Below are 14,217 nucleotides of genomic sequence, written 5' to 3' on the forward strand. Positions count from 1 at the left end.
CACTATTGTTTCCCAGTGGAGTGAAATAAACCTGAAATAAAGCAGAATTCAGTCTGGATTTCTATGCTATGTTCCATTGACAGCATACTATGGTGGCCCTACAGGGCAAAGTAAGGAAAAGTAGCTTTTAAAATGTTTGCCAAGGTACAGAAGCATAGCCCCATCTCCGGATCAATTGACTTTCCTTGAACCTCTTTGAGCTTCAGATGCCTTATTAAGTATATAGGTCTAGTCAGCTTCACTACTAAGCCTTTAGGCCTGTACATGACCTCAGTGCAACGTGCAGCCGTCAACTCTACTGTACATCAAATGTCACATTCAGTGGTGTGGTTCTCTCTTGGTCATATAGTGGTCATATAACGCTTTCTATAGCAAATAGTGTAGAAATGTACAGCCTGAGAATTTTCATTTATACACACATGATGCAAAAACTATGCAAATCAGTTTATATCAGCTTTTAATAATTACAGAGGCTTTGTTAATACATGACTATCAATTGCTAAAAGTTTCAAATATGCTCTATAGGAATATGGATTATAACACAATTATTTATGTCAATTTTAAAAATAGAGAGACTTGAAATCCTGTTTACATGTATAATTATTCCCCTGGAAAAGAATAAGAAAAACAACAACTTGAAACAGAATTGATATTATATTGCTTCTTAACCATATTTCTCTTCTTTTTTTTGGAAAACCTAACCACAGCTCAGGGTTGATATGGCAACAACACGGATAGGAATATATCCTAACATTAAATATCTCTGCGTAATCAAAAAAATACTGTGCTCTTTCTTGTTCCTGTGGTTCTTAACATAAGATCTCATCTCAATGTGTGCCCGCGTGTCAACAGTGACAACTGACAGGTGACAAGTACCCCTCTGCAGCCTATCACACTGGAACTTTTCTGTTATGAGGTCATACTACAGTCATCGGACAGTCGTAGATGAATACACATTAAGTATGCTTTAGGCAACATCCTTTTGATTGCGGAACATCACACTTTTTAAAAACTTCTTTTGTTTTACAAAGTCATCAGACAGTCATCAGTCATATCAAGGTATGCCCCCCCCCCTCCCCTGTCACATCATTAGATCACACACACATCCCACCCATACACTGAATTTGTTGTGCTCTGGGATGTCAATCCAGCACCCTCATTGGGGGGGGATACCACTTCAGACCGTTTCAGAAAGAAAAATCAGTGGGGAGAGTAAATTACATTTAAACTCATCAACATTACGATGAGCGAATCCCTGTCCTTTTGGACTGGCGATGGTATTGAGGAGACTTTGCCTTGAGAACACGGAGGGAAATGATGCTGCACTTCAGGACATTCTTATTCTGGTGATACTGTTTGGATTTGGCCAGTTTCAGACATGCTGTATAAAAGAGACCTGTCAAAGAAGTCCAATGGCACATGGTTTAGCAAATGTCCTGTAGCTCCCATGTGTTCCAGAACAGCAGTCACTGGGAGTAAAAATCCCCCTTAAAAGCATCACCTAATTCTATAAAGAAGCTATCATCATGTTGAGTTCTGTGGGTATCTACAACTTTCTTCCTCATCAACAAAACACATCAAAACACCATCATAGAATAAATACTATCTCTATTACTTCAATAATCATACATTTCTAGCAACTTGATTCTTCGAGGTATCTGCCTCTCTTCGATTGCCAAACAAGTTGAACTATTCCTATTCTAGGGGGAAGGGGAAAAGGAAATTCCAGCTTTAGTGTTTGTTCGCCTACTTTTTCTCATCGTTGCATAAACGTGACTGATGTTCGTCTTCAGAAACATGCCTATTCTGCAGTGTTGGTTTAAATTCCTTTTAAATTCAGGAAGTAAACGGACATTCTCTTCTTTGCTTCTCTATGAGAAAAATGTAGAATTGGAATTTCACTTTACTTCCTGGATTGAAATGAAATGGACCCCATGAAATGGACCCCATCCCATCAGTTCAGGGTATAGTAATAACCTAATGTGATAATATATGTATTATTCCTCTCAGAGGACATAGAAGACTGCGAAAGAAAGGATGATGGTTGGTGATAACGATTGGAAAGCTCTGACTGCCAAGCTCTGCTCTCTCTGCCATGTCATGTTCAGAAGACAACAGTAGGGAGAGCTGTTGGCACACATTTCAGCTTCCTGTGGAAGACAGTATAATGATTTATAAACTGAATTTACAATATGTATTGTGTTCCACTTTCCATCCTCAAGTAAAACATAACTACAAACAAATATTACAACTCGAAAGTATGTTGAAAACATGGCAAGTGAAATCTAAGGGCAACAACTTGCTACTGTACCTATTTTGTAATCCATCTGATGTGATCTCCCTTTCAGGAGTAGAAATGTGCAATACCTTCGTCTGAGAAAACACTGCACTGTCTCTCAAATCAAACTACATCCCGGTAAAAAGGGAGAGAGAGAAAAATGAATTCCACACACTGCAGGGCCATGGCCGGCGTTTTGGGAAATTGCCATGGCCCGCCCCCTAAGCCCTATTGAGTAACACAGTACGAGTCATAAAACCAGGAAATGGTTGAAAACATTTGTCACCATTCATTTTTGTGTCTGGGATCTTAGAACTACTTCGTATAAAGGTCTGTGTTTTGTGTTGGCTTACCTTGGAGTGACGTTTTGATAGCCGCGCAAATCTCTCCGGACAAGTAAATGTTTATCAATAACTAGCTTTGCACATTGATTATATTAAATTGAGGCGAATATATTGATAAAACTCACCTTGTCCGTGAGGGAATTACACGGCTATCAAAACGTCTCGACAAGGTAAGCCTACACCAAACACAATTAATTCGTCAAATTCTGTCAAATTCACGACGTGAACAATTAATGTCGTAAAAACCATTTGAACCATTTCCGTGTTTTTATGGGTATTATAACGCGTCCACTGTGGCGTATAATTTATTTGACCGAGATGCGCGCCAACATAAAGACAGCATCAATCTCAGATAAATCATCCGAGAGAGCGAAACAGCGCCCCCTCTGTCTCAGTAGGTGCAGCCCATGTATGTGACGGTGTCTGGAATTAAAGAGCATGGCATGTCGTTCTCTTTTTTTGTTGCCAGATCTCATCAGATACATGGGCTACATAGAGTAAGACAGGGGAGCGCTGTCTCGCTCACTCGGATGCTTTTTTGGACGAATGCACGAAGGTAACCCATCTCTTGAAGTGATTTGTTGGACAATCGGATGAAAACATCATGACTGGTTGTGTTCATGCCACATTAAAAGGTCATACATTTTTACAGCTAAATGTCTTTACTATAAAAACCCACACGAGCACCGCTAAAGCGGTCATTTGGACTGCTCATTCATTTAAGACATGCACTACTCCCCTTTCGTCCTTGACCTTTCCTAAATAAGTCTATAAAACACACTGTTGTTGTTAAAATCAAACAACCAGTTTTATCATGTTTTTTCTCCCCAATTGCCTACTACCCTGTCGACAGTAGGGCCTGCTCCCCTTCTCCTGATAGTGCCATGCCCAGTTGATAACCACCCCGATAACGGTCTCGAATCTGAACCTAAACTATACTGAAACTAATTTCACACATACCACAGACTCAATAAACGAAGTAAAGCACGATGTGGGGAATGGGTGAGTTGATGAGCGAGGGGAAGCGAACAATACATAATTATACAATCCCCAATTGTGAATGAAGAACAGTGCGGAACATTCTATTGTATTGATCTATTCTAATTATAACTTCAAAATAGTATGTACCCTATATCAGTTCACCGAAACAAAGCAGTCTTTTTAGTCCTATTCTGGCCTACTTGGAGTAAACAGCGAGAGCGTGCGGAATGTAAAAGGGCAAGCACTGCTACAAAATCTGAATGGAAAACGATTCAGATGGCGGGGGAGAAATGAATCACGATGAAATCTCTGATGATTATTCTTCTGATTCTGAGCCTCAGGCTGAATCTACACCTCCGAGGCGTAAAGGCCCCAAAAAAAAGCCAGAATGGTGCACACTGAGCAGGTGCTTGCGCCACCAACAAGTGAAAAGGTGAGACAGGAGAGAGGAAGGGATGGCACCGCTTGGAAAAGAACAAGCCGGTGACAATGCTACAGGCCAAATAGCAGCACAAAATGTCGTCACTGAAAGAGCAGGCCTCAAGCGCTGTCGGTGTTTATATGAGATGGACATTCTCCAACTGACAATTGACCATTTCTTACGGCTGTCATCGACACTTACTGTATATCCATTGTAAAATGCCATTATTGCTTTGTGATGATTTTCACTGTTTATCAAGCACACTTGGCGCTTATATGTTTAGGCTACTGATGTTTTCATCGTTTGACTGCACACTGGCACGTCTTGGTGGTTGGGGTGTGTTTTATTTTGTTGTCATAAAAAGAAGCTGTTACCGCATTCCCACAGCTATGCTTTCTGTTTCATAGTTGTAACAAAGGCACTCCACGAATACAATTTATTGAACACTTGAATTTGGATGTTTTTTTTTGTCGTTGTGTTTTTCAGCCTTTTACATACTGTATCCCACAGTAACATAAACTAATGAAAATGCTCTTGTGTTTTTTTGAAATATATTTGTTGTATTCTAATGTTACTTAAGACCTTCATAAACACAAGCCAAATTATTATTTTGGCTATAGCATATATTAAATGACTGCTCAATTAGCTTGAGGGGGGGGGGTACCTTGAGGCCAAGCACTTACACGCATAGGAGGTCCAGTAAAAAAAAATGTGCCCAGCCAACTGATTGGTTCTCGCGCCGGCCCTGTGCAGTGCAGATTCCTACCCTTTTTCCTGAAGAGATCAGTGTTCACATACTTTCTAACAGAGATACAATAGAAAATGAAACCCCTGCAGAGCTGACTCTGGTTTTGCATTCAAATGAGGTTGATTTCAAAAGTCCTTAAGTCTCGGAGTGATTAGGCTGCCGTTCTGTTTGATAGTGTAGTGTATTTCACATCGCAGCCAGGTCCCTGTGTGTCTGCTTCCTTTACTTTCTACTGACAGATTGTCTGTGTCTCACCTGGTATCGCTCTATCCCACCCTGGGGGACTTTTGTGCTTATTCAGGAAACTGCAGTGCTGTTTCAAGTTGCAGTTTCTTCAGGATACATGAGGATATTTCTAAGTTTCAACAAAACAAGCATCGTCATAAGAATTATACAGCAAGTATAGTTTAAAATAAGTCAACGTAAATAAAACTGTTATGTGAAGTTGTTGTGTTGGAGACTGAGAGACCTCTATCCTCTTCTCATCTGTCCATCAGCAGTTTCAAAGCTCTCTCTATGTTCATCCGATGGCCGACTCTGGTCACCCCGAGATCTATGAGGTCGTCCTTCTGCAGGCTGGGCAGATGGGAGCCCTCGATGTCGTTGTCCATGAAGGTGTCTCTGTGCTCTGCCAGGTTTAGGCTCTCCAACCAGTCGGCCACATCGTGCTTGCTCCACATCAGAACCGGCTTGGTGGCAAAAGGCTTGTTGGAGACGGCCTGCATGAGGGTGAGAGGGGAGGGTGAGCGGCTGCTCCCCAGGCTGAGAGGGGGGGTGGGCAGGCCGAACACATCCGAGAGGGTGGGGGAGGTTGCGGGGAGAGAGGAGGCACAGCCGAGGCCGGAGTCTGGAGGAGAGAGGATGGGGCTGGGGGCTCGGTGGTGGGGGAGACTCTCTGTCTCTCGTTTTGGAGATGGGGCCGGCACGCTCGGGCCGAGCTGGGCAGCGAAAGTGACTGTGGTATTCCGCTGTGTACCTGAGGCAAGGGACCCACCGTCTGGACCCCTACAGAAAGTACAGAACGCACCAGGTTAGAGGACGAGAGAGGGGGGTGTTTGTCAGAAAATATTGAACTTAAACATTAGTAAGAGACGCTAAGTCAGCCTGACAAACAAACTGAAATATTCCACAACCACACCTGGATGCAAACAAACACAGTACATAACCCCTGTAGAATATACATTCATCCACTAATGCTGCCCCCTCCCTCACGGACTGCTCTGACGGGGCCAGTAAGAGACGGACGCTTTGATGTCTCTCCTCCAGCGAGGGGACGGGAAGAAGTAGTCTACCTGACCTGACAGACCTACTGGAGAATAAAACAGTCTTTCCCTATACTACACCAACTCCTGCAAAACGGCAGACTGGGAGTAGGCTACAGTGTGTGTTTGAGTGTGTGTGTGTGTGTTTGTTTGTGTCAGAGGAGAGGGAAGTAAACAAAGTTAAGAATAAAAACAAAAGAGATACTGCATTCACTCCTTTGTAAGTAGGAAGTGGGGAATTCATTCCAAATACCAAATGAACGAACTGTGTTTTTCTTCCCATATAAAGTGACAGCCATTATTTTGAAAGGGTCAGAAGATCTCTATGCTATTCATCTATTCACACTATGAATCCGGTTGAATCAGGTTAACCTAATGTCTCACTCAGATCACACGGCAGGGATGTGCTCTGCTCTGCAGCATATTCAGCTTGTAGCCACCACAAGCAGAACTTTGCTGGTATAGCCATTTTAGGGTTAGCCTCGTCTGGTTTGCTCTGTAAATAACGGCAGCTTTCCATAATAAGTGCTGCTATCACAGGGGACTGCTGTGGTGAGGAACGCGCGGTGTCTAAGAAATGCCACGCAGGCTTAGGTAGGTAGCCGACTGTACAAAACAGATATATGCAATTTACACAAACGGACAAACGGCAACTATTCACACACACCAAATAAACAAACGTACAGAGAGAAGCCTGCGTAGCCGACACAAAGCTGGTGACATAAATACACACGCAGAAATATGTTTCCACACTGGCAAAAACCGACCACACAATTACAGGCTACAATCGTACATCGCACACACACACAACACCGCATAGCCTACATCTGTTGGAGCCTCAATGTATACACACTTCTAGTCTACAACGCCATTCTACTTTAGTAATCTGACGTGACTGGTAGAGGAATGAAGAGGAGGGTTAACTGAAGAGAGAGCCCCGGCTGCTCATAGATATTTCACATACTCTGGGTTTGTTGAAATGATAGATGATAAAGAGACAGGTTACACACACCATTCACCCCGGGTTTAAAGAGACTCTGGGTGGGTCTCAAATTGAACACTACTCCGTATTTCCCTACAGGCCCTGATCAAAAGTAGCGCACAAAATAGGGAATATGGTGCCATTTGGGACGTAGCCTCTGTGCTATTTTGAACCGTGCTGCTTGTGACACACACAGTGACACATGGCTCACCCCTTCCTTCCAAGGAGAGCGCTGTGGCGGTTTGGTCTCTATGATAATCAGACTGACATGACGTTGTTGCTCATCTACTCCTCAAGGCTGCTGCTCTCATTATTAGGTTGCTAGGCAACTCTTTTTGCTCTCCGGTAGAACACACACACACACACGCACGCACAAAAACGCGGACGCACACACAAGCATGCTTAGACACACACACATGCACAGCATGCACACACACAGCAAAAAACAAAGATTACCTTGATCCAAAAACGGTCCTACAACCTGAGGAAGAAGAGTCTATCCCATCCCCTGGCTTTGGTGTCTTGTCCTTGTTCTGCATGTCATAGGGGTTAGAGCCTGGCGGGTCTCCCCACAGCTTTGAGGTCCTTTGCGTTGGTGTTCTGGGGGGCTCTGAGTGGACGCATGCCCCGGGGGGAGGTGGCGGGACAGAGGAGGGCGTTCCGAAAGTTCTCAGGTTCTCTTCTCTATCCATCAAGGCGGGGTCCTTGTAAAGTGCATTACTCTTGTTGGCGGCAGGTTGCCTGTTTTTTGGCTTTGAGGTCCGGTCCACCAAAAAGGCCTGTCCGTCTGCATAGACTGTGCAAGTGTTGTCCAGCATCTCGCCACCGTCTGACGACAGCGTAGAGATACTGGACACAGTGGATACAGTGCTCGTAGTCTCCATCTGAGGGTCTCCACTACTGCGGCTGTCGGGCTCCACATCGATCCCAGAGTCACTGATAGGCTCGTAGCTCTCCAGGGCGTTGGGGGTGAAGCTGGGGGGCATACAGTTAGTGAGCACTGCAGGACGTTTGATCATCGTCTGGTCAGGGTGGCTTGGGGTGTTACCGTGATGGGGGTAGAAGGGAGCTAGAGACGATGGGGCTCTGCCAGCGTTTCGATGCTGTTTGAGCAGTTCAGCGATCGCCCCCTTCTGGTCCTCTGGGATGTCGAAGCTGTTGGCGAACTCCAGCGGCGGTGGCAGTGGGTCAGCGAAGAAGTCATCGTCGATGTCAACAGAGGGAACGCAGGGCGGAGGGGGGATGCCGAAGGGGAGTTTGACCGGCTCATCTACTGAGGTGACGGTGATCATGGTCTTACTACCTCTGGGACCAGGGCCCATAGAGTGGGAGTTATGGGGGTTAGGGGAGGACATTTTGGAGGTGTTAGGCTGGTTGGGATCACGGAGCTCGCTGGGGGTGCTGTCCGGACTCACTGCCCCGTCCCTGTCCCCCTCAGACAGGCTGTTCTCCTCAGACCTGCTTCCATCAGTGGTGTGAACCATCAGCAGACCAGCAGACTTCTGCTGAGACGTGTCCACGTTGTCTATCAACATGTTCTTCTTCTCCTCTTCTCTCTCAGGCCGGGATAGACTCTTGTCCTGGTCTTTAGCCAGCGGGTGGTCGTATTTGGACTCTGTCTCGTACTTGGCCTCGGTCATCTGCCTGCGAAGCCCTGCCCTGCCTGGTCGACCCATGGTGGCCGTCGCTGAGAAACTCGCATCCATGCCGGTCCTTAGCTTAGTGTCGATGAACAGAGGCTTGTTCAGGTCAGGTTTGGGTAGCTCAGTCTTCAGTGGGAGAGGCTGGGACTGCTCTCTCATGGCCCGGTCCCGTGCAGCTAGAGCCAGTGCAAGAGGGGAGTTAGGGTCCAGAGGCTTCCCAGTTACTGGGTGGACATAGTGTCCGCTGCTGGAGGTGTAGGCCTTGTTTGGCAGACTGACCGGGCTGTGGTGACCCGTGCGGGTGTGTAGTGGCTCCCTCACCATGTTGGGCTCTGAGGTATTGAAGTTCGTCACATTGCCTCCTCCTTTGGGGATGTTGAGGAGAGAGGCAGGTGGGGCCATGATGCGGCGCAGGCGTTCATCACTACTGAACATCCCCTCGTCGATGGACTTGGAGTGGCGGAGGCGAGGGGTTGGGGCGGGAGGCGAGTCTTCGTCACCCTGGTCGGTGAACCTGTAGGATGGGGAGTTCTGGTGAGACTCCACCATCCTCCTCTCGCGCTCTCGAACGGCGCCCGCCATGGCCGTGGCAAAGGGGCTGCTGGGGTTGTGTCCGTCGTCGGGCCGGAGCTGGTCGTGGGCGCCAGTTTCTATCTCCATGCTGCTGCCCTGGCTGCTCTTACCACTGCTGGATGTAGACGGCTCCTTGATGATGATGGTTGGGATTTTGATGGTGCAGATCTTTTCAGGGCTGTCCTCGATCTTGTCCTGCTTCACCAGCATGCCCTTCCTCCTCTGGGGCTTGTTGGGGGCAAACAGCCCCAGGTTGCCCATCTTCCCCAGGTCTGAGTAGGGGTTCTCAGGGATCTGGGCCCTGCGGTTCAGGAAGCTCTGCTGGGCTGTGAGGCCCTGACCTGGGCTGTGGCTTCCCTGTTGGTGATGGTGGTCCTCAGACTGGTACTGTTCCGACTGGGGCTCTCTGTAGTACATACCCCCCTGCTCCCTCCACCCATCGCTGCCGCCCGCGGTGAGGTCCCCTCGCTCTGGGGCGGTGCCTTTAGGAGCAGAGTGTCTGATGATGCCGTAGCCTCTGCCCTGGGGGTTGGGGACGTTGTTGTAAGGGGGAGATGGAGGGGAGATGGCGGGTGGGGGTGGGATGTCTTCTGATGTGTCCGGCATGGAGAGGCTCCTGGTGAATTTCAACATGGGAGGGGTCAGAAACTGAGGGGTCTCCTCTTCTGTTATTCCTAAAAAAGAAAAATACATGATGAATTACAATATATCGATGGCAATTATACAATTGAAACCATCAAGGGTGTATGTTCAAAAAGGTAATTTCCTCATTATTTTGCTCTGTCGATTACAGGGATTCACCCACAGATGTGTACATGTGTGTGTATGTGTGTGAGTGTGTCCACACATTGGTTCTGCATGTGTGTACCATACAGTATGTACTGTATGCATGTTCAATATTTAGCCTTGACAGAAACATGTTGATATGTAGTTACCAGATGTTCCTATGGACTTCTGTCGTCTCATGGTCCCCTGTCTGTTTGGCACCCCCAGGTAGGGTCCTCGACCTCTGGGACTGCCTGGCTCTCTGGGTTGGGTCTGGGTCTGGGTCTGCATCAACATATCCTGGCTCTCACACATGGACTGCAACACAGAGAGAAGACACTGGGTGCCTGGACTGATCTTTACTACATAGTATTACAGAGGTATTTTGAGGTACATTAAATCAACAATATCCAGCTGTGTTTGTTAGTCCTCAACGTTGCAGATAAACTTGTGAAGGAAATTAAGGACAACAAAGAACAAGAAGCTGTTTAACCTTCATATACTCTTCTGAGACCAAGCAAATCAGGAAATGCAATTCCCATCAGGGCCATGTACAGCGTCTAACAAAGGAAGCCAATCATGCATTTATATTACCAGCCAGAATAGAGCAGTAACTTCCAACAGGCAATGGGTGCAGCCACCAGAATTCTCTGAGCACTAACTTAAAAAAAAAAATCCAGAATCCCCAGTTTTTCAAAAAATGGCTATTGATTCCCAGTTGGATTTTCAGTCCCAGCTGATTTTGGGAAAACCTGGGAAGTTTGGGAAATGTTCCAGTGTTTTTCAACCCTACTCAGCTTAGACCTTTCTGGTCTCACTCCTGTGCCACGCAGCCAACAAAACGTACACTGACGGTAGGGTTTATACCTACATTCATCTCGGGGCTCATGGCGAAGCACCTGCTGTTGGGCCGTGACTTGACTGTGTTAGCGACCCTTACGTCATCATTGGAGTTCTCCCACATAGGCTTCTGAGGAGGCATGTTCTCGTCCACTTTATCTGGAACACAAAGTAACACGCACCTCTACTGTCAGTACAGGACACTGTAGCCTACATCAGTCTCTAAGCTAAAACGAGCCTTCATCTCAGGCAATGGCAATCCAGGCCCGTAAGTAAGAACTGATATCAAACCGAGCAGAAAGGAAAAGAACGAGAACAGAAATAGTCACACTGACATTGGTCAAAGTCAAAGCCGTGCAAGCTTCCCTTGCTAGCTATACCTCCATCAGGCTTTTCCTTTTGTTTCTATGGTTTAGCTATCCTGGGTGCCAGTCTATTTCTGCTCTCTTTCCAACTCCTTCCCGTGTCCCAAACGGCACCCTACTACATATAGTGCACTACTTCTGACCAGGGCCCATTGGTCTCTGGTCAAAAGTAGCGTAATATGTAGGGAACAGGGTGCCATTTAGGACACAGCCCTTAAATCATTTACAATGAGTGACAAGAAGTCGGTAAGATAGCACAAACAGATCTGGGAATAGGTTTATGGTTCAGCAGCCACTGCACAACCAACATGCTTGCTCTTGCTTTTTGTTTTGTAGTTTTGCGCTCCCATGCATGGGACGATTACTTAGAGTGACTGAGAAAACAATCCTCTTCTTTAGACTCTCATTATCGGAAGACTGATCATCTACAACAGGAATACAGTGGAAGAAAAGGCAGTTCAGATACGGACATGCATCCTTATTCTATAGCTAGTGATGAGTACATTCACACACACTTGTCCCTCAAGTCACTGCTGTCAAAACCTGTCAACGGAGGAGAGAGAAAGCTGTAGGCTACATACATCCCTCTTTATTGTCTTCCTGAAACACATGATTCATTCATCTAACCAAGAGCAGATGTCCCCACGCTGTAGTGTTTTTGCAGACATAGTATTTACTGTAGTGTTTTTGCAGACATAGTATTTACTGTAGTGTTTTTGCAGATGTAGTATTTACTGTAGTGTTTTTGCTGACATTACAGAAGTATTTACGATAGCGTTATTGTTTTATTCGCTTTGACATAGAAGTGGAGGTCTTTCTCCTTGAAGAAACCTAGTGGAGAAATACTGAAAGAGCAAATCATTTATCATAACCTCTAGGCAGGTAGGACTGGGGTCTGAACCAATAGTTCAGAGCTTCTGTTCTTTTCTATTATCCTGAAAGGGAACACAATATATATATATATATATATATATATATTGTTGTTGCTATTTTACTAGGCAAGTCAATTAAGAACAAATTCTTATTTACAATGACAGCCTAGGAACAGTGGGTTAACTGCCTTGTTCAGGGGCAGAAAGACAGATTTTTTACCTTGTCAGCTCAGGATTCCCTTTGGTTACTGGCCCAACACTAAAACCACTAGGCTACCTGCCACCCATTATATGGTCTACACTTGGCATGTAGGTTACTCGCTTATGGGTGGAACAATTTGGGTTAAGGGGGAAGGGAATGGGCAGAGTATAGGCAATTAAATACTTTAGTATTTACTATAGTAAAAAAAGCTGTTGTGTTTTTGCGGACTGTAGTATTTTTGCGGACATTACTGTCGTATTAACTACAGTCGTGTTTTTGCAGATTACATTGAAGCATTTACTAGTAGTATTTCACAGCATACTACACAATTCTATAGCAATAACTAGACATGATCAAAGGATTCTCAGTGTGTAGTATAGTATTCCATGGTACACTACAGTTTACTACATAATTCTATAGCAAGTACTGTAATATTCTGTAGTAAACTGTAGTTTTTTTAAAAAATGTCAGTTTAGCTGGATTTTTGATGTTTGTTGCCTTTTTTTGCATTGACAGATACTGTACAATAGAATCAGTGTATCGTAAATAATAAGCATGGTTGTTATTCTCTTTAAGCCTCCGCTTTACTTCCCCTAAACTTTTAGAAAAAAAGGTGCTACTGGTTCTACCTGGAACCAAAAAGGGTTCTCCTTTCAGGAGAGCCCAAAGACACCTTGGAACCCTTTGTTTCTAAAGGTGTACACCTTAAGGATACATCTTGCTCTCGCCCTGTCTGCATACTAAGCTTGAACACATGCCCATGTGTGTGCAGTAGGATTAAGATGGAGAAGATTCCAAGGCTGACCCTCTCTACGAACCCACCCACCAATCACCCACCCCCTCTTCCTAAAGCCATATCTGCCTCTCAATTAAATTCAATTCAAGGGGCTTTATTGGCATGGGAAACACATGTGAACGATGCCAAAGCAAGTGAAGTAGATCATATGCAAAAGTGAAATAAACAATTAAAATGAACAGTAAACATTACACTCACAGAAGTTCCAAAAGAACAGCAAACATTACACTCACAGAAGTTCCAAAAGAACAGTAAACATTACACTCACAGAAGTTCCAAAAGAACAGTAAACATTACACTCACAGAAGTTCCAAAAGAACAGTAAACATTACACTCACAGAAGTTGCAAAAGAACAGTAAACATTACACTCACAGAAGTTCCAAAAGAATAAAGACATTACAAATGTCATATTATAAATATATACAATGTTGTAGCAATGTGCAAATGGTTAAAGTACAAAAAGGGAAAATAAATAAACATAAATATGGGTTGTATTTACAATGGTGTTTGTTCTTCACTGGTTGCCCTTGTGGCAACAGGTCATAAATCGTGCTGCTGTGATGGCACACTGTGGTATTTCACCCAGTAGATATGGGAGTTTATCAAAATCGGGTTTGTTTTCGAATTCTTTGTGGATCTGTGTAATCTGTGGGAAATATGTGTCTTTAATATGGTCATACATTTGGCAGGTTATGAAGTGCAGCTCAGTTTCCACCTCATTTTGTGGGCAGTGTGCACATAGCCTGTCTTCTCTTGAGAGCCAGGTCTGCCTACGGCAACCTTTCTCAATAACAAGGCTATCCTCACTGAGTCTCTACATAGTCAAAGCTTTCCTTAAATTTGGGTCAGTCACAGTGGTAAGGTATCCTGCCACTGTGTACTCTCTGTTTAGGTCCAAATAGCATTCTAGTTTGCTCTGTTTTGTTGTTAATTCTTTCCAATGTGTCAAGTAATTATCTTTTTGTTTTCTCATGATTTGTTTGGGTCTAATTGTGTTGCTGTCCTGGGCCTCTGTGGGGTCTGTTTGTATTTGTGAACAGAGCCACGGGACCAGCTTGCTTAGGGGGACTCTTCTCCAGCTTCATACCTCTGTATGTGATGACTTTGTTATGGGCGGTTTGAGAATCGCTTCCTTTTAGATGGT

General features: G+C 45.0%; 1 protein-coding gene across 1 annotated transcript in view; it reads right to left on the bottom strand.

Moving 5' to 3' along the window:
- Positions 1–440: 440 nt before the first annotated feature.
- Positions 441–14,217, bottom strand: part of shank2b (SH3 and multiple ankyrin repeat domains 2b) — a 140,921-nt gene continuing 127,144 nt past the window's right edge. Inside the window, exons 20-24 of the mRNA XM_064951300.1 lie at positions 11,568–11,627; positions 10,869–10,996; positions 10,168–10,315; positions 7,473–9,906; positions 441–5,777 (exon numbers count right to left, since the gene is read on the bottom strand). Coding sequence (XP_064807372.1) covers positions 5,255–5,777; positions 7,473–9,906; positions 10,168–10,315; positions 10,869–10,996; positions 11,568–11,627 — 3,293 coding nt within the window. The 3' untranslated portion in view covers positions 441–5,254. The remainder of the gene's footprint in view (positions 5,778–7,472; positions 9,907–10,167; positions 10,316–10,868; positions 10,997–11,567; positions 11,628–14,217) is intronic.

This window comes from Oncorhynchus masou, chromosome 31, assembly GCF_036934945.1.
Source record: "Oncorhynchus masou masou isolate Uvic2021 chromosome 31, UVic_Omas_1.1, whole genome shotgun sequence".
Taxonomy (NCBI): domain Eukaryota; kingdom Metazoa; phylum Chordata; class Actinopteri; order Salmoniformes; family Salmonidae; genus Oncorhynchus; species Oncorhynchus masou.